Below are 22755 nucleotides of genomic sequence, written 5' to 3'. Positions count from 1 at the left end.
GTAAAAGTCCTCCCGTAGAACTTCCGGACCCTGGCCACTGCGGCTAGGGCCTCCCTGTCCAGCTGGCTGTAGTTTCTCTCGGCGCTGGACAGGGTCCAGGAGAAATATGCAGTAGGGGCTTCAGAGCCATTGGGCGATTGGTGGCTGAGGACTGCACCCACTCCGAAAGGAGATGCGTCGCAGACAAGTACTAGAGGGAGGGTGCCATTGTATTGAATAAGTAGGCTGTCCTCCTCACTGAGGTTTTTTTACTGCTGCGAACGCCGTTTCTTCGAGTTTTCCCCAGATCCAGGGTGTCTTTTTGGTTAAAAGTTTATGGAGTGGCTCGGCTACTGTAGCCTTGTTTCAAAAAGACCGTGTAGAAGTTTAAGAGTCCCAGGAATTCTTGCAATTCCATTTTATCCCGTGGGGTGGGTGCTTCCCTGATGGCCCTGATTTTAGATTCTGTAGGGGGGATGCCAGCTTGGTCAATGCGATACCCCAGGAATTCGACGGAAGGGACTTCAATCTGGCATTTCCCTAGTTGCATCTCTAAAAATGGTCAGGACCTTGCTCAACCTGTCCTTTAGTTGCTGGCGATTTTCAGCTGACACCAGGACATCATCGAAGTAGGGCACCAGTCCGGGGTTCCCTTGTAGCAGCCTCTCCATCAAGGTTTGGAATAATCCAGGGGAGACGCAGACCCCGAATTGAAGCCGGGTGCACTCAAAGACTCCCTGGTGAGTGATGATGGTTGCTGTGGCATCATCCACAGGCAACTGTTGGTATGCCTGTGCCAGGTCTAGTTTTGCAAAAACTTTCCCGGGTCCCAGGGAGAATAGTTGATGCTGCACAATTGGCAGCGGATAGGTGCTCTTCTGTAAGGCCTTGTTGAGGGTCGCTTTGTAGTCCACGCAGATGCGAATGGACCTGTCAGATTTAATGGTGGTCACTATGGGGGTCTCCCATCTGGCGCAGTCGATGGGAACGAGAATCCCCTGCTGGACTAGTTTGCCCAGTTCTTTGTCAATTTTTGGCTTCAGTGCAAAAGGGACCCGCCTGGCTTTAAGTCTTATAGGGCTATCCCAGGGTTGAGGTTGAATGTAATCGGGGTCCCCACGTACTTGCACAGGGTTCCGGCGAAGACATCCTGGAATTCGTGCAGGAGGTCCACCACCTCTTTGTTATCAACTTTAAAGTTACCTCATATTGTGGCATATGTGTATGTCGATTATCTGGCCTCTGTAAGGTTGCTTACTATTATTTTTTTTTAACTTTAGGTTACCTCAGCATATAATAGTGAGATTACCTCAAACGGTAATTTGAGAAAGGGAGGCAGAATAATACTGAATTCTTTCCTGAGGTAAAATTGGCCTGAAAATTGACCTCGGCGCCCAGAAGCGCCGAAAAAGAAACAGGCGGGAAGGGGACGGACGCCCCGTGAGGGAAATCGCCCAAACCGAGGTAGGAACCGCTTGGAAAGAGGCTTTTTATTTCAGATTATTGAATTAGTCCGTTTATCAGGCTGGGCGGATGAGATCCAGAAAGCCAAAACGACGCCGTTTGAGTCGCCATCTCGACCTTTTTGAGGGCCGTAGAAGATCGTTGAGGGTCGCGGCCGTTAAAAGATCAACAACGCCGAAAAGGGCCTTTTATTCGCGGCTCCGGAGGCGGAGCGAGAAGCTGACAAGGGAATTCTGGGAGTTGAAGTCCCAGAAAGCGGCTGCTGGGAGCCGGAAGGCAGCGCGCGGGGTCGGCGGAGGGGCGGGGCTCAGGGTTGCTCCGCCCCGCCTTCCTCGCCAGCGGGGGTGGGTGGGTAGGGTGGGGGTGGGGTGTGTCGCTGTGCGCGCTCTCGCGGCCGCAGCGGGGTCGGGGTCGCGCGCAGCAGCATCGGCGATGGCGGCGGCGGCGGCGGCGGAGGTTTCCCCGGAGCGGCTGGCCGAGGTGGAGGCTCTGCTGGCGCAGCGGGTCTCGGAGCCGGTGCGGGCGCGCTGGCGCTGGGAGGTCAACCTGGGCCAGCCGAACCTCCAGCGGTTCCGGGCGCAGCTGAGCGAGGCCCGGCGGGGCAGGGACGCTCTGCTGGCCCGGGACGCGGCGCTCTCGGAGGCGGAGCAGCAGCGGCTCCAGGGCTTCCTGAGGCTGGAGATGGCGCTGCTCCGCTGGTTCCAGGCGCGCGGCGAGAGGGAGGCGGCCCGGCGGGCCCGGCGGAGGAAGCCCTGCGGCGGTACGAGTGGAGCGGCCGCGTCTGCCGCGGGCGGCGAAGGAGCTGCGGCGAAGGAGGAGGCGCCGAGCGAGGACAAAGAGCCGCCGGTGCCGCCCGAGCCGGCAGCCGCAGCCACGACTTCGGTGGAGAAGGTGGCGGCTCTGCGGGAGGCGCTGCTGGCCGTGGTAGCGGAGCTGGAGGCGGCCGAGGGCCGGGGGCGGCCGGTGCGCGCCGCGCGGAAGCTGGAGGTGGCCCTTGCGGCGTTCCTGGACGACCGCCTTTGGGAGAGCCTGCGGGAGCTGGGCCGGGCGGTGCGGAAGGAAGGGCGCGCCCGGGCTCGGCAGCTGCTGGCCCTGCGGGAGGCGCTGGAGGAAGAAGGCTGGGCCGAGAGCGCTGAGGCCTTGCGGAGGGAGCTGGAGGGGCTGCGGACTGGCCTGAGGGAGGCTCCGCTGGAAGGACTGCAGCCCATGCTGGAAAAGGCGGAGGTGCTGCTGCGGAAGACGGACTGCTGGGAGGTGGCCTGCCTGGAGAAGGGCTTGTGGGCCGGCCCGCTGGAGGAGGCGGAGGAGGCCCGGAGAGAAGCCAAAGCCTTTCGCCAGACCCTCCGGCAGGTGCCCCTGGGGCAAGGTGAGGCGGTCCTGCGTAGAGCCGGCCAGGAGGCGCCTGTGAAGGAGGCCCATCTCCTGTGGGAGAAAGCGGCGGCCCTGGAGACACAGGCGCTGGCCTTCTGGTCCGACACACTGAAGCAGGCAGAGGAGCTGCTGGCCGGGGTGGACTCCCTGAGGAGCGCCCTGCAGAACTCCTCCCTGAAGGAAGCCCTCTGGGAGAAGGTGGAAGAGCTGCGGGATGCCTTGCGGGAAACCACCAGGGAGAAGGTCAGCCTCCTGCCCTTGGACATGTGGGGCAAGAGCCCACGGGAGATGTGCAGCCGTCTCCATCAGCTCTGCCGGGATTGGCTGCAGCCGGAGAAGAAGACCAAGGCGCAAATGCTGGACCTGGTGATCCTGGAGCAGCTGCTGGCCATGCTTCCTGCAGAGATGGCCAGCTGGGTGCGGGAGTGTGGTGCAGAGACCAGCGCCCAGGCGGTGGCCCTGGCCGAAGGCTTCCTGCTGAGCCAGGCGGAGAAGGAGCTGCAGGTGAGAAAACATTCTCTCCAAAGCTATGCATGAATAAGGAGTTTCTTTGAATTGAGCATTTTCTCCATCCCCCCCCCCTCAGAACATGTATTTGGGGCACTTGCTCCATTGTTCCATCTGTATCAAGGGGCAACAGAGTCTGCAAAGTTGAGAGACTTTATCATAACCTTTATTTCTCTTTTCCATCTCCAGGTACGTCAGGTGCAGCAGTCCTTTCTGGAGACCATCCCCAGGCATCCTAAATGGAGGAAGGATCTGTCAGATGCGTCTCAAGAGCTGCCTTTCAGGGGGATCCCTCAAGAAGATCCAAGTTGGGACACCTCAGAAGGTAAAGGGAGCCTTTCCAAGGAACCTGACATTCTCAAGAAATGTCTCAATGCTCTTACATCGTCTCGAGTTTTTCACGTAATATTTTAAAATTCTGCTTTAGCTCTACGAGGGCCCCATGCAGGAATCAAAGTATACCTTTGTTGTTTCTAGGATCATCACCTTTTCCTGGTGGAACTGAAAGAGTGGCTGAACCTCCAGTTCAGGTAGGAGAGAAACGTTTCGGAGATCACTTGAAGTCCTCTCTCCCTCTGGGACTCAGCAGTGTTACTGCTCTTTAAAGCAGCCTGAAATGGCACGTGGCAGAATTTATTGAGAGATCCCTTTCAAGTCATGCTCTTATCGACTGGCACAGGGATTCAAGAGTAGTACACAATCCTGGGGGTGTGTTGTGTCTCGCTCGCTCCCCCCACCGCAGCCGGGCCCCTCTTATCTCCTGCCGGACGCTGGTAGTTTGGAAGAATGTCCTGGAATGCCTCCAGCCCCCAGCCCTGGCACCATGCCCAGACAGGCCGAGCAAGACGAAGGGCTGACGTTCCTTCAGCCCCCAGTCCTGGCACCATGCCCAGGCAAACGGAGCAACTAAACCCCTCCCCCACAGCATGTGAGCCTGAAGAATGTGAAGCCAGTCATGAGCTAAGATTACCAACAGCTGGAGGCTGGAGAGATCCTCGCTTCCGGAGAGTAGAGAGGTGACGTCAGCAAAAGGAAGGGAGGGGCAGGCCTGGATAAGTGCTGAGTCATGGAGCCACACCCCATGGCCTATATAAAGGATCTGCTTTCTGGCATTCTCTGAGTCAGGCAAAGTCTAACTTGGATTGCTGAAGTCACTTCCTGGTCTCCTGCCTGCCTTGAGAACTCTGATAGGACTTTGGCAGAGCTGCAGAGGCACGCTTGATACGAACTTCCCCGACCTGGCCATCAGCGGAGGAGTGGGACACGACAGGGTGGTTGGTGGCTGAAGGGTGTTCCCTCCCTCTTTTTAACTCTTTAATCTTGGGGGTTTTTTTTGGTATGGATTGCATAGTTATCTGTAAACTGCCCATATTCACTTTAACAGTAAAGATTTATAATTTGGGTTAATAAATAAATCATACAGAAAACAATACTGTAATCCAGGAGCTATCAAAAGAAAACCATCCCCCTCCACCATCCAATACCGGCAGGACAAGCTACTGTATAAAAACAAGAGAGAAAACCTCAGACTCACTTGTGTTGATGAGCCAGGTAATGAAATGAAATGATTGCTATCAAACCACCAAGCTCAGCTCAACACCAAGCTATGTATATTCTTTTCTCTCAGATAATAATCCATCCCCAATCTTTGCTTGGGGAATTTGTTGAACAAAGGGTATGAGTTGCAAAGCCTTCCTGGATTACTAATGGAGAAAAGGTTGTTGTTGTTTTTTTACTTTTCCAGGGTCTTGTATCTTTTGAGGAGGTGGCTGTGTGTTTCTCCAAGGAAGAGTGGACTCAGCTGGATCCCCGGCAAAAAGCCCTGCATGGGGAAGTCATGAGGGAGAACCTGAGGAATGTGGCCTCTGTGGGTAAGGGGACAGGCATGTAGAAAAGGCATTTTGTGGAACCGGCTCTTTGGCATAAACCCTACTGCATCTTAGAATAGAATAGAATAGAATAGAATAGAATAGAATAGAATAGAATAGAATAGAATAGAATAGAATAGAATAGAATAGAATAGAATAGAATTTTTTATTGGCCAAGTGTGATTGGACACACAAGGAATTTGTCTTGGTGCATATGCTCTCAGTGTACATAAAAGAAAAGATACGTTCATCAAGGTACAACATTTACAACACAATTGATGATCAATATATCAATATAAATCATAAGGATTGCCAGCAACAAGTTATAGTCATACAGTCATAAGTGGAAAGAGATTGGCGATGGGAACTATGAAACGATTAATAGTAGTGCAGATTCAGTAAATAGTCTGAATCTTGTATCTGGGAGAAGGAGAAGATCCATTCTATAAAAATTCTCCTCTACCAGTTCCAAGACACCTGACACTGAAGCCCAGAGTAGTTGAGGGACAGTGCTGGAAGCAGAGACAGGCCTATAAAGGGGAGCGGCTACAGCCTCCCTTGGCTGACTAATTGAAACTAATCCTTGTGATTGGACAGAGCAAACCAGATGCAACAAATCATACGCCTAGTGAAGTCAGGCGTAACTATGAGGTTATGGGGCTGGACTATATGGACATAAGTGTTTTTAATAGAGCAAAGGAATACTTTTTTCCTAGGGGGTTATTACAGGGGTGTCAAACTCACATCGTCATGGCAGCGTCACATGATGTATCCAAACTTTCCCCCCCCTTCACTAAACTGGGCATGGGCGTGGCCACCGTGTGATCCAGCCAGGAGTTTGATAGCCCTGGATTACTATCTTCTGCTATGCAGGATTTCTAATTGCCTCCCAGGATCTTTTCTTGACTGATAAAACATTCCTTGACTGATAAAACATTCCATAAAACGCCTTCTTGGTGGTTTATGACTGAGTTGAAAGTTTTAGTTTTCCTGGGAAAGTGTCTTTTGTAATGGAAGTAAAACCCAGTTTGACACCACATAGTGACTGGTGGTTTGTTTGTCCTGGAAACATATATTGAGTGAGGACTTCAGATTTTTTTCCATCTGAACCGAGAACTTGGTGGTAAGAAGAGAATGTGTGGGAAAAGATATCTAGTGCAGGATAAAGAGAAAATCATAGATAGCAAGAATATCTTGCTAATATACTATTACAAATATACTAACCCCAGCTTACAGTATTGTTTTAGATAAACGGCTTTTAAAATTGTTTCTGCTACCCATGAAATATAAATTTCCATCCCATGCTATTTTATAACAGTAAAATTTATAGGAGCCTGCATCAGGTCTCTAAAATTATTTTATGTGAGTCAGAATAGCTACTATAAAAATATTAGAGAGGTTTTTGGGATTTGCATAATTGGGGATTCTCAATCGTGTTTTTGGTGATTTTTTTCCCTTCTGTTAGTTTAAACACAAACTTTTTTCTTTTTCCCTGAAGATACTGTTGGGCAAGAGAACACGTGCTATAGGCAAATACTAGAAGCTCTCAGACGCAAAGAAGGAAGAGACCAGACGGAACTAAAAAGTCACGAGAGAAACCGATCAAAGGATGGAAGCAGAAAGTTTTCTGCTATTCAGTGCCATGAAATTCAAGACGGAGCAGCCCTGCACCTTTCCAAAGGAAAAAAGATAAAGTGTTTTGGGAAAAGTGTGAAAACATTCAGAGAAAAATTAGATTTAAATGAAGATGATCGAACCCCCACTAAAGAAGAAGAGGATCAGAACAGGGAAGGTGAAAGAAGTTACAGCTGGACTTTCATTCTTTCTCTGCGTGATAGAATCAACATGGGGGAGAAACCCTACAAATGTAGGGAGTGTGGGAAGAACTTCAGGAGCAGCAGCCAGGTCACTTCCCATAGGAGGATCCACACAGGGGAGAAACCCTACAAATGCCTGGAGTGTGGGAAGAGCTTCAGCTGGAGCAATGACCTGACTTGCCATAAAAGGATCCACACAGGGGAAAAACTTTATAAGTGCTCTGAGTGTGGGAGGAGCTTCAGGAGGAACAGCCAGCTTGCTTACCATAAAAGACTCCATGCGGGAGAAAAACCGTACAAGTGCATGGAGTGCGGGAAGAACTTCCTGTGGAGCTACCAGCTCACTTCCCACAAAATGATCCACACAGGAGAGAAACCCTATAAATGCCTGGAGTGTGGGAAGAGCTTCAGGAGGAGCAGCGAACTGACTTCCCACAGAAGGATCCACACCGGGGAGAGGCCTTATAAATGCCTGGAATGTGGGAGGGGTTTCAGGGGAAGCAGTGAACTGACCTCCCACAGGAGGGTCCACACAGGAGAAAAACCTTATAAATGCATCGAATGTGGGAGGACCTTCAGAAGGAACAGCCAGCTTGCTTACCATAAAAGACTCCACTCGGGAGAGAAACCATACAAATGCATGGAGTGCGGGAAGAACTTCTTCTGGAGCTACCAGCTCGCTTCCCATAAAACGATCCACACGGGAGAGAAGCCCTATAGATGCATAGAGTGTGGGAAAAGCTTCAGAGGCAGCCGTGAGCTTTCTTCCCATAAAAGGATCCACACATTAGAAGAATTACACAAATGTTTGAAATGTGGAAAAGCCTTCAGGAGCAGCACTGAGCTCACTTCCCATAGGAAAATCCACCCGAGGGAGAGACCGTACATATGTATGGAGTGTGGAAAAAGCTTCTCTTGGAGTTCTCAGCTGACTTCCCACAAAAGGATTCATTCCGGTGAGACTCCATATAAATGTGTAGAGTGTGGGAAAATTTTCAGGGAAAGTAGTGAACTTGCTTCCCATAAAACCATCCACTTGGGCGAGAGGCCGTATAAATGTGTCAAATGCGGGAAGAGCTTCAGAAGGAACAGCCAGCTTACCTGCCATAGGAGGATCCACACAGGGGAAAAGCCATTTAAGTGTGCGGAGTGCGGAAAAAGCTTCCGTCAAAGCAGCCACCTCCTTTCCCATAAAAACATCCACACAGGAGAGAAACCCCATCAGTGCACGGAATGTGGGAAAACCTTCAAGAGGAGCAGTGAACTCTCGTCCCATCAAAGGATCCACCTGGGGGAGAAGCCGTAGGAATGAATGGACGTTTAGCTTCACAGAAAGGATTCAGACCTCCATGTGTGGAAGTGGACTGCAGGGAGAGCTTCCGTGAAGCAGGCGGCTTCCTTCCCATGCAAAGATCCCCTCTAGTGGGATGGCCTAGACTAGACTTCACCCGGTTCTTTTGAGGAACATCTTGTCTTCTTGGTAGGAACAAAAAAATATATATTATCTGAATCATGAATCCTGGCTGCCCTAAGATTGATTTTTGCCAAAACCTGAAACCTGCAACCACAAGAGAGAATAAATTTACTGTGGGGGGAGGGGAAGATTTCTAACGAGGGGGAGGCAGTTTATATAAGATGAATTGGCTTTGAAGGGGCTTTTGCCATGTTAATGTGTCAACACTGTTGCACTCCCCCAAAAATACAATGATTTAATTTAATTTATGCTTTGTGTTTATGACATTCACGGTCTCAGATGTTTTGACACCAACATACAGAATTCAGGTCATCCTCAATTTATGACCACAATTGAGATCAGAATTTCCATTGCTAAGCAAGGCAAGTGTTAAATGAGTTGTGTCCAATTTTACAACCTTTTTTTTTGCCACAATTGTTAAGTCACTGCAGTTGTTGAGTGAATTGTGTTTTTTAAGTGAATCCTGGCTTCCCCCATTAACTTGGCTTGTCGGAAGCTTCTGAACTGATGTCGCCAGGATATTGTAGCTGCCATGAAGACTTGATGGTTGCCAAGTGCCCAGAGTTTGATTCTGTGCCTAGAGGGATGCCGATGACTCTTAAATAGGAGGACCAGTGTTGTAAATCACGTTTTTCAGTGCCCTTATAACTTTAAACCATTGCTAAACAAATGGTTATACGTTGAGGACTATCTGCATGGGAAACAAGCAAGGTAAACTTAATATTCTTACCCAGAAAGGCAAATAAGTTGGTATCAGTGGCATCACTAAAACTTGGTGGGATGACAGCTATGATTGGCATAAAGAGTCCTAATAAAAGAAGGGCTGGGGTTGCACTGATGTTAAGAAATCATTTCCCCTCTATAGAAATGCAACAAAAGAAGGATGAAAATCCCCCCCAATAGCCACCTTCTCCCTTGGGGGAGCCTCCTCCAGCTGAGCCCGAGAGTGTCTGGCTGGGCTTGGTCCTTTCCACGGACTCCAGGGACAGGAGGGAGGGGGGGCTTAAGAAAGTTTAAAGGGCATCTAGTCGACTCCTCCAGGCCCTCAGAGAAAAGGCGGGTGAAAAACGGCTGGGAACCGCGAGGAGAGCAAAGGAAGGGATGGTCTTCTCTGGGACTGCCAAGGGACCCCCCGCTTTGAGCTGCAGCCCCCCAAGACTGCAAAGGTTCCACCTTCTCCGCTTCTGCCTCTGCCCCGAACTCTCTCCTCTATCGGGGGGAGTCACAAAGGACGCTGCACGGAGACTGATGACGCTGCAGAAGGGAGAATTCCCATTGGTCCAAACGCAGAGAGAGAGAGAGAGAGAAAATAATGCTTCCTCCCCACAATTCAGACGCCCCGATTTCCCTTCTGGGGTTCTCTTCCCTTCTGGGGGCGACAGTTGTGGTGCCGGGGCTGTGTGGGGCTCCGGAGGGGCTGAGTGGGGCGTGTCGGTGGCTGCCTTTAACTCATCGCTTTCTCATTCTGGCAAAGACGCGGAAGGTCTCCGAGGAAAGGAGCGGAAAGCGGAGGAGAAACGGCCGAACTTGATTCCGGGACCCTCATCCGGGGCTGCTTTGCCAGGAAAAGGGGGATCCCGACCCACAGAAAGAAAGAGGGGGGATCCCTCGCATTTGGGGTCGAGGGGCGGGAAACCTGGAGGGGCCGCTTCGTCCAGACCTTCCGAGCACGAGAGACGCGGGTTGCAAGGAAGGAAATCCCGTTTTTCTCCCGCGAAGCGAAGCGGCGCCTTTCCCGAGAGAGCCGAGCGGAGGATTCCCCGGGGAAGGGGGGAGGCTCTGGGGGCAGGATCCGGCTGGACTAGGAGGGATCCCTGCGGATCCCCTCCGCCTCTTCCTGGTTTAGCGGAGGGTTTTCCGGGGCTTCCCTTCGGATTGGGGGGTGTCTGTCTGTGACCCCCAAGTCCTGGCTGGCTGCGGCGCTGCCCCTCCCCTCTTCTCACCCAGCGCAGAAACTTCCCACGGGAGAATCTTCACATTCAATAAACGGGGGGGGGAGGGGAGGCGGGGGGTCCCTGCCAGATGCTTCCAGCTCCAGAGGAGGGATCGGCGGTTCTGAATTGGGGTGCAGGAAGCCTTTTTCTCGGAGTTTTGAGTTGGGGGAGGGCAGAAGGAGCGGAAGCACCAATGAGAATTCTCCCTGCTTGAGCGTCATCGGTCTCCAGGCAGAGTCTTCTGTGACCTCACCTGACGGAGGAGAGAGTTGAGCGCAGAGAGAGAGAGAAGCGGAGAAAGTGGGAGGGGGGAGCAGTGCAGTCTTGGGAGCTCAAGGGAGGGAGGGGGGGTTCAGGGCAGGCCCGGAAGGGACCCCCCCACTTTCTTTGCTCTCTTCACGATTCTCAGCCAGACTTTCCTCTGGGTGCCTGGAGGGGTGGACTAGATGTCCGCTTAGGTTCCCAAACTGCCCAGGGGGCCCTTGAAGGGGCGCCTGGTCCTTTCCTGAAAGGGGCCTCTGGCCTCACATGGGGGAGGGGAAGAATCCCTTCCTCGCCGGGGGGTGGGGGGCTGAGTAAGGAGGAGGAGGGAGCAACGGCTGGAGCTACTCCGGAGGCGGTTCCTGGGTGATGGGAGGGGAGGGTCAGCAATTTCAACCAAACTTGGGACACAGATGACTTACTCTCTGGGAAAAAAATTGAAAAAATTATAGAAAAAAATGGAGACTTGCATTCTCAATGAGGATCAATAAGTCACAGGGAAAGTCTATGAAGTCCTGTGGAGGGGATTGGAGATCACCATGTTTCTCCCACGGAAAACTTTATGTTGCTTGCTCAAGGGTGGGTTCACCACAGAGTTTATTTATTCTTGCTCCTGGAGGTGAAACTACAAATGTTGTTTATAATCAAGTTTTGTCTTAAATTAATATTATACTTAATTTGAATAATATTTTACTTCATAATCTGTATACTGTGCTTATACTTTTAAAACCCTGTAAATAGAATGGCTTTGATTTGACACTAAAGATATAATTCATTCCTTTTCCTGTCTAATACAAGATTGGGATAAAAAAATACCTGGGCAACGCTGGGTAATCGGCTAGTTATATATAAAAAATAACCAAACCACTCTAGAAACACAACAGAAGAAAGCTGAAAAACTCCTCAAATGCATTTGGGTCGATATAAAAGGGGGAAAAGAAGCACAGAGCCATGATGGGGGTACATTGGAAGCCCCCCAACTCAACATCAAACGCCACTAAATGAACGGTTGTAAGTCAAGGACTATGTTCTTCAATGTGCTTCAACTGATGGAGAAAGGAACAGAGAACTATAATCAGGTTGTTTGATGATGGTTACATGCCTTCAAGTTGGTGTCAATGCTTAGCCACCCATGGATAGACTTTCTCTGGGGAGACCCCTCCCCCACCTCCTCCTCCAGGTCTTCTGAACAGTGTCCTCCCCCCATTACTGCAACTGAGTCCCTCCCCCCCCAAATGCTGGTCCCCCTTTTCCTCTCTTTCCCTCCATCTTTCCTCCCCCAGAGCCTCCCCCAGAGAGCAGGGAGGGTCTCCACACAAGGGGTCCCAAGGGGGAGAATTTGGGTCCTTCAGCCACTTCTGGTGGGCCAGAGGACCTTGTGGCTGCCCCACCTGGAGGCTCAGCCATGGGGCGGAGGAGGAGGAGGAGAGTCCCTGAGCTGCCGTGATGAAGAATGGAGGCTTGTTGCCTGCTGGATTCTGGCCAGTTCCTCAGTTCCGCTTCGGAGGAGCCCAACGCTTCAGGCTGGGGAAGCGAAGCCCAAGAGCCTCTGCAGCTGTTGGGGCTTGAAGAAGAAACTCTGTGTGTGTGTGTGTATGGCAGAGAGACCTCAAAGAAAAGTGCAATATTTGTGGGGGGGAGAAGCATGAAAGTAGCCCAGAAGTTCTGCCTGGGTCAGGGGAGGGATGGATGCCCCACAGAGGCTGCCTGGATCTGGGGATACTTTGTGCGACTGGCTGTGTCCAGATACACAACTGTGGGGCAGATTCGGACTCTGCCGCCTCCTTCAGCTGCGGGGGGGGGGAATCTGTCTCTGGCCTGCTGAGGCTGGTGCTGGGCCAGGGGGGAGTTTGACCCCTCCAGCCCCCCATCCCTGGAAAGGACCCAGCCCACCTCTGGACCCACAAAGCTCTTCAAACAGAATCCGGAATTCTCCCCGTCAAATCCCTTTTCTCTCCCGAGCCTTGCAGGCCAAAGGTGGAGTTCCCTGGCAGAGAAGAACCGGCAGGAATGATGGAGCCGCTTCGTCCAGACGTTCCGAGCAAGAGAGACGCGCGTTTCAAGGAAGGGAATCGCCCTTTTCTCTTGTGAAGCCAAGAGATCCCTAAGGAGATTCCCCCGTGAAAGAGTGGGAGGGAGGCTGGGGAGAGGATCCGGGGGGATTAGGAGGGATCCCTGCAGATCCCCTCCGCCTCTTCCTGCATGGACTGTCAGCTGAGGGTTTTCCTGGGTTCCCTTCGGATTGGGGGGAGTGTGTGACTCCCAAGTCCTGGCTGGCTGTGGGGCTGCGCCTCCCCCCTTGTCACCCGGTGCAGCTGCTGGGGGCTCCCTCCTTCCAGACTGAGCGGGGAGGGGGAGCCCAGAAGGACCCCTCGACCTCTGGATCCGCTTTGCCCTTCCAGAGTCTCGGCAGGTCCTAAAAGGGCATCTAGTCCGCCCCTCCAGACTCTCAGAGAAAGGGAGATTGGAGGAGAATCATGGGGGGGGCGCAAAAGGAAGTCCACTTTCCCCTCCGGAGCTGGCATGAAACACCCCCTAGAATGCAGCCCCCCAAGACTGAACTTATTCCCCCTCCCACTTTCTCCGCTTCTCTCTCTGCGGGGAACTATCTCCTCCATCGGGCGAAGTCAAGGGAGGCTCTGCCCGGAGACCGATGACGCTGCTGAAAGGAGAATTCCCATTGGTCCTCCTGCTCCTTCTGGACACTCCCAATTCCGAAGTCCGAGGAAAACTCCTCCCCCCCCAATCCAGACCCCCCGATTCCGCCTCTGGGGCTGGGAGCCTCCGCGTCTTTCTCCTCTCCCTTTGGGGCGCTTGTGGGGCAGCATCCATGGCTTTCCCTGGGGTCCCCCTGATGCTGCTGGTGGGGGCGCTGGCCAGGATCCCCGGAAGCGAAGGGGGGAAGGAGACCCCCGGTAAGGAGGGGGCTGGGCGGGGGAGGAGGGGGTTGGGAAGGATGCTGGTGGTGGGGGGAGAAAGCCGATGGGTCTCCAGAGCCTCCAACAACCTGGATCTCTGCGTGGTCTCCTCCCCTTTCCTTCCCACATACCCCCCAGGAGGACGGAGAGGGATCCCTTCCCCCCTTCTCCGATTGTAGCCGAGGTGGGGGTCGCAGCCTCTCCCGCTCCCCCTCCAGTGCCTGGGTGGGAGGGGGCTGCATGGAAAGAGGAAGGGGAGGAAAAGCGAAAGAGGGAAACTGAGGCATTTCCAGCCCTGAATCCCCAGAAGGAAAAAGAGGCATTTGAGCAAAAGTCTTTTGGCTTCTTCAGAAACTTCCCTTTTTCTTCTGAATCTCAGAATTGAGGCTTTGACGGTCAGGCAAGAGGGGGGCTTCCGTCCCTTAATGGGGGCCGGACCTGGAGAGGGAGGGGGGAGTAGTGGGAGAAGAGAATTTGGGGGCTCTGAGTTGCTCCCCTCAATTGGCTCTCAAAACCTCCCCTTGGGGAGGAGGCTGGAGACTCCCCCCTTTGAGAGGCTCTGGGGGGGCTGCAGGGGGTCTTTTGGGGGAGGGGGAGGGGGAGAGGAAACAGGGGTGATCCAGAGGTGGGTTTCAGCAGGTTCTGAGCAGTTCTGGAGAACCGGTAGTAAAAATTATGACTGGCCCCGCCCGCATCTATTCTCTGCCTCCCGAGTCCCAACTCATGGGGTGGGAATGGGGATTTTGCAGGATCCTTCCCCTGCCACGCCCACCAAGCCACGCCCATAGAACCCGTAGTAAACAAATTGAAACCCCCCCACTGGCTGCGATCCCCAAGAATCCTCCAATCCAAAGGGAGGGAGGTGGGCTGAAGATTCTGGGGAAGAAGGAAAGTTGGGGCGACCCATGGAAGGTGGGGGTTGAAGAGGTTGGAGACCCCCGGGAGAGTCAGTCTAGATGTCCTCATTGTGCCCCCTCCCCATATTCCCTGCCCCCCCCAAAGGAAGAGAGAGTGGGAGGTGTGGATATTATTAGCTTCCCTAGAAATTATTAACTTTCCCTAGAAAGTTCCCTTAGCCCCTCCCCCATAGTCCCGGCCTCTTTCGATCCAGCTTTCGATTCTGCCTCCCTTTTCCCACCCTCCCTCCCTCTTTCTTCCTCCCCTTTCTTCCTTCCCTCTTCCTCCCTCCCTCTTTCTTCCTTCCCTCCCTCCCCTCCCTCTTCTTCCTCCTCTTCCTCCCCTCTCCCTCTTCCTCCCCTCTTCCTCCCTCCCCTCTTTCTCCCTCCCACTTTCCTCCCTCCCTCTTTCTTCCTCCTCCTCTTCCTCCCCTCTTCCTCCCTCCCTCTTTCTTCCTCCCTCTTTCTTCCTTCCCTCTTCCTCCCCTTCCCCTCTTCCTCCCTCCCTCTTTCTTCCTCCCCTCTTTCTTCCTCCTCTTCTTTCTTCCTCCCTCTTCCTCCCTCCCTCTCTTTCCTCCAGCCCTTCTTTCTTCCTCCCACTTTCCTCCCTCCCTCTTTCTTCCTCCCCTTTCTTCCTCCCCTTCCTCCCTCCCTCTTTCTTCCTCCCCTCTTCCTCCCTCCCTCTTATTCCTCTGCCCCCCCAACTCTAGACCCCCCCAGCAAGTCTACCTTCCTCTCTGACTGAGAGAGTTCCTGTCAGCCTCCACTCCAATCTTCATATCTTTTTGTATTCCTTATATTCAGTTGTTAGATAGCATGGGATTTTATTTCTAATGTAAATAGCTCTTGGATTCAAGTTAAGTAGAGAGGGCCCTTTAAGAGTGTTGGTCTGACATAATTAAGGGGGGAGGGGAGATTAATGTTTTGAATTCAACAGGAATGTTTGAGCGCGAACTCTAACAGACATTGCATTCCTGATATGATTGACAGCCAGAGACCTGCGGAAGAAGATTACCACGGGGGCCCCGGGAAGGAGCTGGCATTGGACCAGACCTGATGACCTCTTGGGGAAGAGGAGGGAGAAATAGGGGGGTTATAGATTGTTAACCATATTTTGTCTCAGATTCAACTTAATACTGCTGCAATCCAGATGTACCTAGTAAAAGTACTTTTCTTTATTTTCAAATGAAGTCAAGGTGTATTCTTTCCTAGATATAATCAAAGAAAGCCTGACAGTTCCCTTTCCCTCCTCTAGGGAGCGTCTTCCTCCAGTCTCTCCAAGGAAGGTCTCCAGCCACCCTCCCTTCACGCGTAGATCCCCCCTTGCTCTACTGACCGCTGGGAGCGATGGGCCCTGGAGTCCCTCCTGGCGCCCTTTATTTTTTATTTATTTATTTATAATTTAATTTTTATTCCGCCCTTCTCCCGGAGGACTCAGGGCGGTGTACAGCCATATTAAAACCAATACAAAATACAGACACAAATTTGAAAGCAAAATTAAAAACCAAATTATAATAGGCCTTCTTCCTCCTCCTCTTCCTTCTCCTCCTCCTCCCCTCCGCAGCCCATTTCCTGGTCCAGGAGAAGTTCGAGTGCCGCTTCCTCAACGGGACGCAGCAGGTGAGGTTCCTGTACAGGAACTTCTACGACCGGCAGGAATATGCCCGCTTCGACAGCGACCTCGGGAAGTACGTGGCCGTCACGGAGTTTGGGAAGGTGGATGTGGACGCTTGGAACAGAGATAAGCAGCTCCTGCAGTACAAGAAGGCCTCCGTGGATCGCTGCCGGCACGACTATGAGGCTCTCCAGAGCAATTCTGTGGTTGGCCGAAGAGGTGAATCTGGGGGGGCGGATTTTGGGGGAGGGGATCCCGAGACCCCCTTTTTCCTTCCCTGGATTGATGAAGATTCTCCCGGATGAAGATTTTCCTCCTTTTTTATTCTCCTCCCTCAAATTCCTCCTCCGACCATCATTCCCATCACTCTCCCTTTTCCTCCCAAGCCCCCCCCCAAGATCTCCTCCTGCCCGGAATCTGGGATCCCTTTGATTCGATCCCTCCAAGGGATCCACTTCATTCATTCACCAACATTAAAAGCTCCCAGAGGGATCCTGGGAGGCAGCAGAGAAAAAAATATCAAACCACAAAAACAGCCCATATGCAATTTTAGATTTCAAAGGCAAAGATGGTTAAAACATTAATTAAAAGGGGGATTCAGGCCTCTGAGCAGCCCTACAGCCGCCTCCTCCTCTCGGCCCCGCCAGCAAGGCCCCAGAGCCCCACTTGGATCCCTTTCCGGAAGGCCAGTAAGGGAGGGGCTCCCTCCCCCTCTGGGGCCTTTGGGATTTTAGGATTAAAACAATCAACGTTCAAAGGGAATCAGTGAAAGCGGATGATGGTCTCCTTTCTCTGCAGGTCTTAGTTCTATTTATTCTTTATTCTCAGTCATTTCCACTCCGGCATCTTTTAAATCCAATAAGTAAGTAAGTAAAATAAATATATATAAAATTAAATAAAAAAATTAAAAAAATTAAAATTAAATGAAAAATTAAATAAATAAACAAAATTAAAAAATAAATAACAAAAGAAATACATAGATAATAAAATTAACTAATAAATAATACACTAAAGAATAGAATAAATAAGCTAAATAATAAATAAACTAAACAATAAAATAAATTATAATAAATAAATAATCAATCAATCCAGATAGAATTTATAATCATGAATCAAACCTGAATCACACAGAATCCTGGTCTGGCGTTTCCTCTGCCTTGAGCAGAAGCCGATTCAAAGGCTGAGAAATTTTCTTCAGCCAATTTTGGGGGTCTGGGAGAAAAGCCCCCCTTGAAGCCCCCTTTTTGGTCCCAGACTCAGCTTCCACTGCAGCCAAATCCCTTCCGTCTTCCTTCCTGGGGAGGCTCCTGATTTTGGGGGGGAGACTCCAAAAACTCCCACAAACCTTAAAACTGAATTTGGGGTCATAAGAAAGAAATCCGGCCTCCATTCAGCCCTGAAGCCTCAGATTCTTTCATTCTCTCTTCCAGATTCCTTGCAAATCGCCTAGATTTATTTGTGTAATTTACATTCTCTGTGGAATAATAATGTTATTTATTTCTATCAACTGATGGGGGTTCAGAGGCCAAACATTGTGCAAATCAAAAATTCCAGCTGCACTTTTTGCCATTCGGCCTTTCCAGGGAAATTTTACTCCTTTGATGGAAACTGAAAAATCTTTAAATTATTCTCACTTAACAACTGTAAAAGTCTGAGGTTCCCATTGAGAGCCCAGGAGGTTCTCCAGAAATAATCTGTTGCCACAGAATGAAATAAGATGTTTCTCCCTTAAGAGAAAAAAACAGCCCTAAATTATTGACTATTTCAGGGGAACCGACAGAGATTTTGTTCTCCACATATTCAGTCTGGAGGCAAAACTGACTTTCACTCCCAAATTCTTCCCAGCAAAGCTAGGAGGATGATCACATGCAGTGGTGGGATTCAACCGGTTCTCACCACTTCGGCCGAACCGGTTGTTAAATTGCTGACTGGCCCCGCCCCCACCTGGCCCTGCCCCCTGGGCGTGCGCACAGGAGGAAGCGAGTGCGCAGGGCTTGGCGTCCCTGGGTACTGCTTGCTGAATGTTGCCCTTCACCTAGGATGCCAGGCCAGCCCTCGCATGATTTCCTGCATGCCCATGGGACCGAGTGGCTGAGATCTCAGGTGGATCCCGCCCTGGCCTTCCTGGGATCAGCCTGAAAGCTATGTTGTGTCTTGCCCGCCTCAGAGCAGCCAGGGCCTTCACCTGCTCCCGAACACTGAGGAATGTGCCTGCCCAAGTCCTGGCTCCATGCCCACACAAACTGCAGAAGAAGGAGAATCTCCTGCCCCAGCCCTGACTCCATGCCCAGGCAAACGGAGCAGCTAGACCCCTCCCTCCTCCACAGCATGTGAGCCTGAGGAGGTTTATTCCAACAGCTGATTGGAGTGACCTCATCAGAAGATTGGATAGGCGGAGGCAACAGAGGAAGGAGGGCAGGCCTTAATGAGTGCTGAGTCATGGAGCCACACCCATGGCCTATATAAAGGATCTACTTTCTGGCAGTCTCTGAGTCAGGCAAAGTCCTTATCTTGCTGAAGTCACTTACTGGTCTCCTGCCTTCTCTGAGGACTTTGCTAGGACTTTGGGCAGAGCTGCAGAGGCAAGCCTGATTCGGATTTCCCTGACCCGGCCGTCAGCGGAGGAGTGGGACACGACAAGAGGTGGGAAGGAGAGGGCATGGGACTCAGGGGGCTTCTGCAACCGATTGCAAGCTGCAGGGCTCTGGGGGTGACGTGGAAGACGTGCAGCTTCTGGCATTGCAGGGGGGGGCGCGGCAGAAGCGTACCTGATTTCCAGCTCCATCGCCTTTCTCTGTCATGTTTCTTGTGCAGGGAAACAAAAGATAGTGCGACTAAAAATAAAGTGCAATCAATCCGCATTGTGGCTCAGGCTGTAAGATAGCCTGTTATTAAAACACAGCTGCCTGCAATTACTGCAGGTTCGAGTCCCACCAGGCCCAAGGTTGACTCAGCCTTCCATCCTTTATAAGGTAGGTAAAATGAGGACCCAGATTGTTGGGGGCAATAAGTTGACTTTGTATATAAAAAATATACAAATAGGATGAGACTATTGTCTTACACACTGTAAGCCGCCCTGAGTCTTCAGAGAAGGGCGGGGTATAAATGTAAATTTAAAAAAAAAATCAATTTCAACTTCTTGCAAAAGAGAAAAATCTCACAAACTTTTGTTTTCCTGCACATGAGAGCAAGAACCGCTATGGAGCTGGAAATCAGGTAAGCAAAGAAGCGCTTGGGGAAAGTGGGGGCTTCTGGTGGGTGGTGGGTGGGGCAAGCGGTGGCAAACTCTTCTCCCTGCTGCATCTCCTTCCCTCGTGTTGTCTGCTCCATTTCCCATTTCTACATTGCAGTGCAGCTGCAGGATCCACTTTGATAGCGAAGGGAGTGGGGGATAATTTGCCTGGTCCAACTAACCCCGCAATCTCCCCTACACTGGGATCAGCTTCGATCAGGTCACTCAGTGGATCTGTTGGCGGCAAACAAAACAGCACGCCTCTTTCTGCTACGAAGCACAAATGGGGTATCTGTGTGCACACGGGCCGCTTGGAGAGAGACAGAACAAGAGAGCTCTCCAACCTCTCTGTGTATGTGTGTAGCTTTTTTTCTCCCCCTGTGGTTTTTCTCGCGGCCAGCGGGCTCGCCACGAGAGGGTCCGGGCAGTCCTCGCGCCGGACGGAGTGAGAACGAAGACACGGAGTCCAATTCTCTTCGGGGTGAGCGAGCCCCGAGCTAGCCCGAGACAAACTCTTTTATTGAGGTTAGTTAGGGGTGGGTTACAGAGATACAGAAGGCAAGCATGTGATCCTGATTAACCACACATAAATTGACACATTGGGTTGGATATGCATATTGTGGCAATATGGTTGCAAGCACAGCTGAGCAAGATGAATATTTTATGTGTGCAAAGCAGTTTTCTTATCATGTCCGGTGTTACCCGGACAGGCTCTGTAGTTAGCGTTTTCTGAGCGGTTTGCAACAGCAGGTGTGGGTTCTTGTTACAGAATGCTCAAATGTAGCGAGACATGGAAACATCACAGTTATGGTTATGTGGTAGGAACAGGGTATGCAGAAATACACGTACAATGGAAACTTTGTCTGCTTGCTACTTTTTCTTCTACATGATCCAATTCTGAGAAGAATCTACATCTACAAGTTTATGTTGCTTATCTAAAAGATTATATGGCTAATGCAAAGCAGAATTATCTGACCATTGCCATAATGATTCCCAACATCCCCCCTCTTCTCCCTTTCTCCGATTTTTTTTCTCTTGGAAACAAAGGAGGTGCGGTTGGGGGGGGTTGTCCCAAAAAGCAAGACCACAAAGTTAAAAGAACAGCTTTTGAAATCCTTAAAATGTTACAATGCCGACCCTGGGCCAGCAATTTCTTTTTTTCTTATGGGAAAAAACAAGCAGCAGGTATCTGAGCCAGCATCCCTGGTTCTTAATAAGTTGGGGGGGAACTCACCTTCTCCCCTAAGAAATAAAAGGGAGGGGAAAGAAGGAAGGAGATGGGAATAAAAAGGAGAGAAGGAGGGAGGGAGGGAGGGAGGGAGGGAGATTATAGTAAGAGACAGTGAGGGTCTGAGATAAATCCTGCCTTAGCCCTTGGCTACCAGCAGCCCTGCTGCCTTTTGACATGTGGCTTCTTGGGGGTGCATTTTGGAGAAGTGTCAGAAGAAATGCTAAAAGGACAATCAGTCTGGGATTAAATTCCAAATGAAATTGCGTCTTCAGGGTAAGGAGACATGAAGAACTTTCAACTGCAGGTTTCTACAAATCTTATTAAAATGATTGTTTAGAGGCAGCTCAGTTCCAGAGGGAGCAAAAGAGATAGGGCCCCAATGAGAGTCTTAGCTATTGAGCTCAGGAATAACAGAATAATAGAGTTGAAAGGGACTTTGGAGGTCTTCTAGTCCAACCCCCTGCTCAGGCAGGAAAACTGAGGATGCCAAAATCTGAGTAGAGAGACTGGGAAAGATGTCGGAATAACAGAATAGCACTTAGAAGGGACCTTGGGGGGGGGGGTGAACCCTATACCATTTCAGAGAAGTGGCTGCCCCGTCTCCTCTTGAAAACCTCCATTGTGGAAGCACCCAGAACTTCTGGAGACAAGCAGTTCCACTGGTTAATTGTTCTTACTGTCTGGAAGTTTCTCCTTAGTTTTAGGTTGCTTCTCTTTGTTCAGTTTCCATCCATTGCTTCTTGTTTTGTCTTCTGCTTCTCTGGAAAATACATTGGCCCCCCTCCCCATTCATTCTGGCAGCCCCTTAAAAACCTGTTGCCTATCACACTCTTGGGCAAAGCATGTGAGCCATTTCTATCTTTCAGTGGTCTATGAAAGTACAGCTATGGTATGTAGATAATAAAGTTGAAAAAAGATGAACAACATTTTTACAGAACTATAGAATTGTACCTTGATGAAGGTATCTTTTCTTTTATGTACACTGAGAGCATATGCACCAAGACAAATTCCTTGTGTGTCCAATCACACTTGGCCAATAAAAATAAAAAATAAAAAAATTCTATTGAGGCCGTGTGTGACAAGGAATGACTGGGAGAGGAGGGGCCAGGCGAGGCCCCCCTTAATATGAGTGACATTGAATTAGCCACGCCCACCCAGTCACATGACCACCTAGCCACGCTCACAGAACATGTTGTTAAATTATTTGAATCCCACCACTGATCACATCCATGTAATACGATATTAGGATTTAGTAAATAAATAAATAAATTATATTCTCTCAAATTTGAGAGATAGTTTGAAATATTTTTACCACCAAAGAGGATGTTTCCCTGGAGATAATAATCCCCTGATTGACAATATTCAACATTGAATTATTTCTTACTATCAATTCAATTTTCTTCTTGTCTGCCATATTTGAAATAATTCCCATTCCAGCAATATTTAACATGGAAATTTCCTCTCTTCTACATACTAATTTATCTGATGATTTTTAATAATCCCTGAAAGTGGCCGGAAGATCCCCTGACAATTGTGTTGGTGTTGTGAGTGTGTCTCTTTTGTGGTCCTCTCAGGGCCTCCCTCTCTCCCTCCTTCCTCCTTTTGAGGGTCTCAGGGGGGATTTTCCCTTCAGGGAAAGGAGCTTCATCAGCTGCCCAAAGACTCCAAAGCCCATTCTCCCCTCCTCTTTTCCTCCCTTCTCTCCTCCCTTCCTTCTTCTGGTTCAAGGACGGGACCAAAATCTCTGGATTTATTTGTGAAAACTATTAAAATTTTGAATTTTAATAAAAATTCAAAATAATGATCCTGAATTTCATTGGGATTAATGTAATTTCTTCCTGTGAAATCCTCCATCAAAAGTATCATTTTTACTACAATGAAAATATTTCAAAGGAGAGGCCAAGAATATTGCCTCTGTTTTTCTTAGTCCCAATGCTTTTTATTTCTTTTGTTTTAAAAGAATATTCTGTGTATTTAGAGCCAATTGTTCGTCCGGCTCCAGTTTAGGAGACTTGAAATCACAGGATGTTCCTTGAGTCTCTTTGGGGGAATTTTCTCATCCTTTTTCTTTGACTTCTGAGCTACTTTTCTCTCCGGAGAGATCCGGTGTCTCCTTCCCCCGAGAGCCCAAAGCTTTTCTCTGGCCACCAAGAGAGGCTCTCAACCTTTCCTCAACTCTCCCCAGAAT

At 50.3% G+C, this 22755-nt stretch overlaps 2 protein-coding genes across 6 annotated transcripts in view; both read left to right on the top strand.

The window, feature by feature from the left end:
• Positions 1-1822: 1822 nt before the first annotated feature.
• Positions 1823-8523, top strand: LOC131192656 (zinc finger protein 85-like). The gene is made up of 5 exons (XM_058172012.1): positions 1823-3318; positions 3511-3646; positions 3799-3851; positions 5066-5192; positions 6688-8523. The coding sequence occupies exons 1-5, from the start codon at positions 1876-1878 to the stop codon at positions 8310-8312; spliced, it is 3384 nt and encodes a 1127-aa protein (XP_058027995.1). The 5' UTR covers positions 1823-1875; the 3' UTR covers positions 8313-8523.
• A 4896-nt stretch (positions 8524-13419) lies between these two features.
• The window catches only part of LOC131192807 (H-2 class II histocompatibility antigen, E-S beta chain-like), a 142254-nt gene continuing 132918 nt past the window's right edge, over positions 13420-22755 (top strand). For 3 of the 5 annotated variants that reach the window (XM_058172350.1, XM_058172344.1, XM_058172349.1), the window contains exon 1: positions 13420-13590. In XM_058172350.1, the coding sequence (XP_058028333.1) occupies positions 13506-13590 (85 nt within the window). In that variant the 5' untranslated portion in view covers positions 13420-13505. Of the gene's footprint in view, positions 13591-16053; positions 16324-22755 lie in introns of all 5 variants that reach the window. The other 2 variants (XM_058172345.1, XM_058172351.1) reach the window with 1 other exon arrangement.

This window comes from Ahaetulla prasina, chromosome 2 (genome assembly GCF_028640845.1).
Source record: "Ahaetulla prasina isolate Xishuangbanna chromosome 2, ASM2864084v1, whole genome shotgun sequence".
Lineage (NCBI taxonomy): Eukaryota > Metazoa > Chordata > Lepidosauria > Squamata > Colubridae > Ahaetulla > Ahaetulla prasina.
This window is presented reverse-complemented; position numbering and strand designations above follow the sequence as displayed.

Excerpts from the sequence above, each read along its gene's own strand:
- LOC131192656 (XM_058172012.1), top strand. The coding sequence starts at position 1,876 with ATGGCGGCGGCGGCGGCGGCGGAGGTTTCCCCGGAGCGGCTGGCCGAG. Across the intron at positions 3,647-3,798 it reads AAGTTGGGACACCTCAGAAG|GATCATCACCTTTTCCTGGT; the intron begins GTAAAGGGAGCC and ends TGTTGTTTCTAG. Across the intron at positions 5,193-6,687 it reads GAGGAATGTGGCCTCTGTGG|ATACTGTTGGGCAAGAGAAC; the intron begins GTAAGGGGACAG and ends TTTTCCCTGAAG.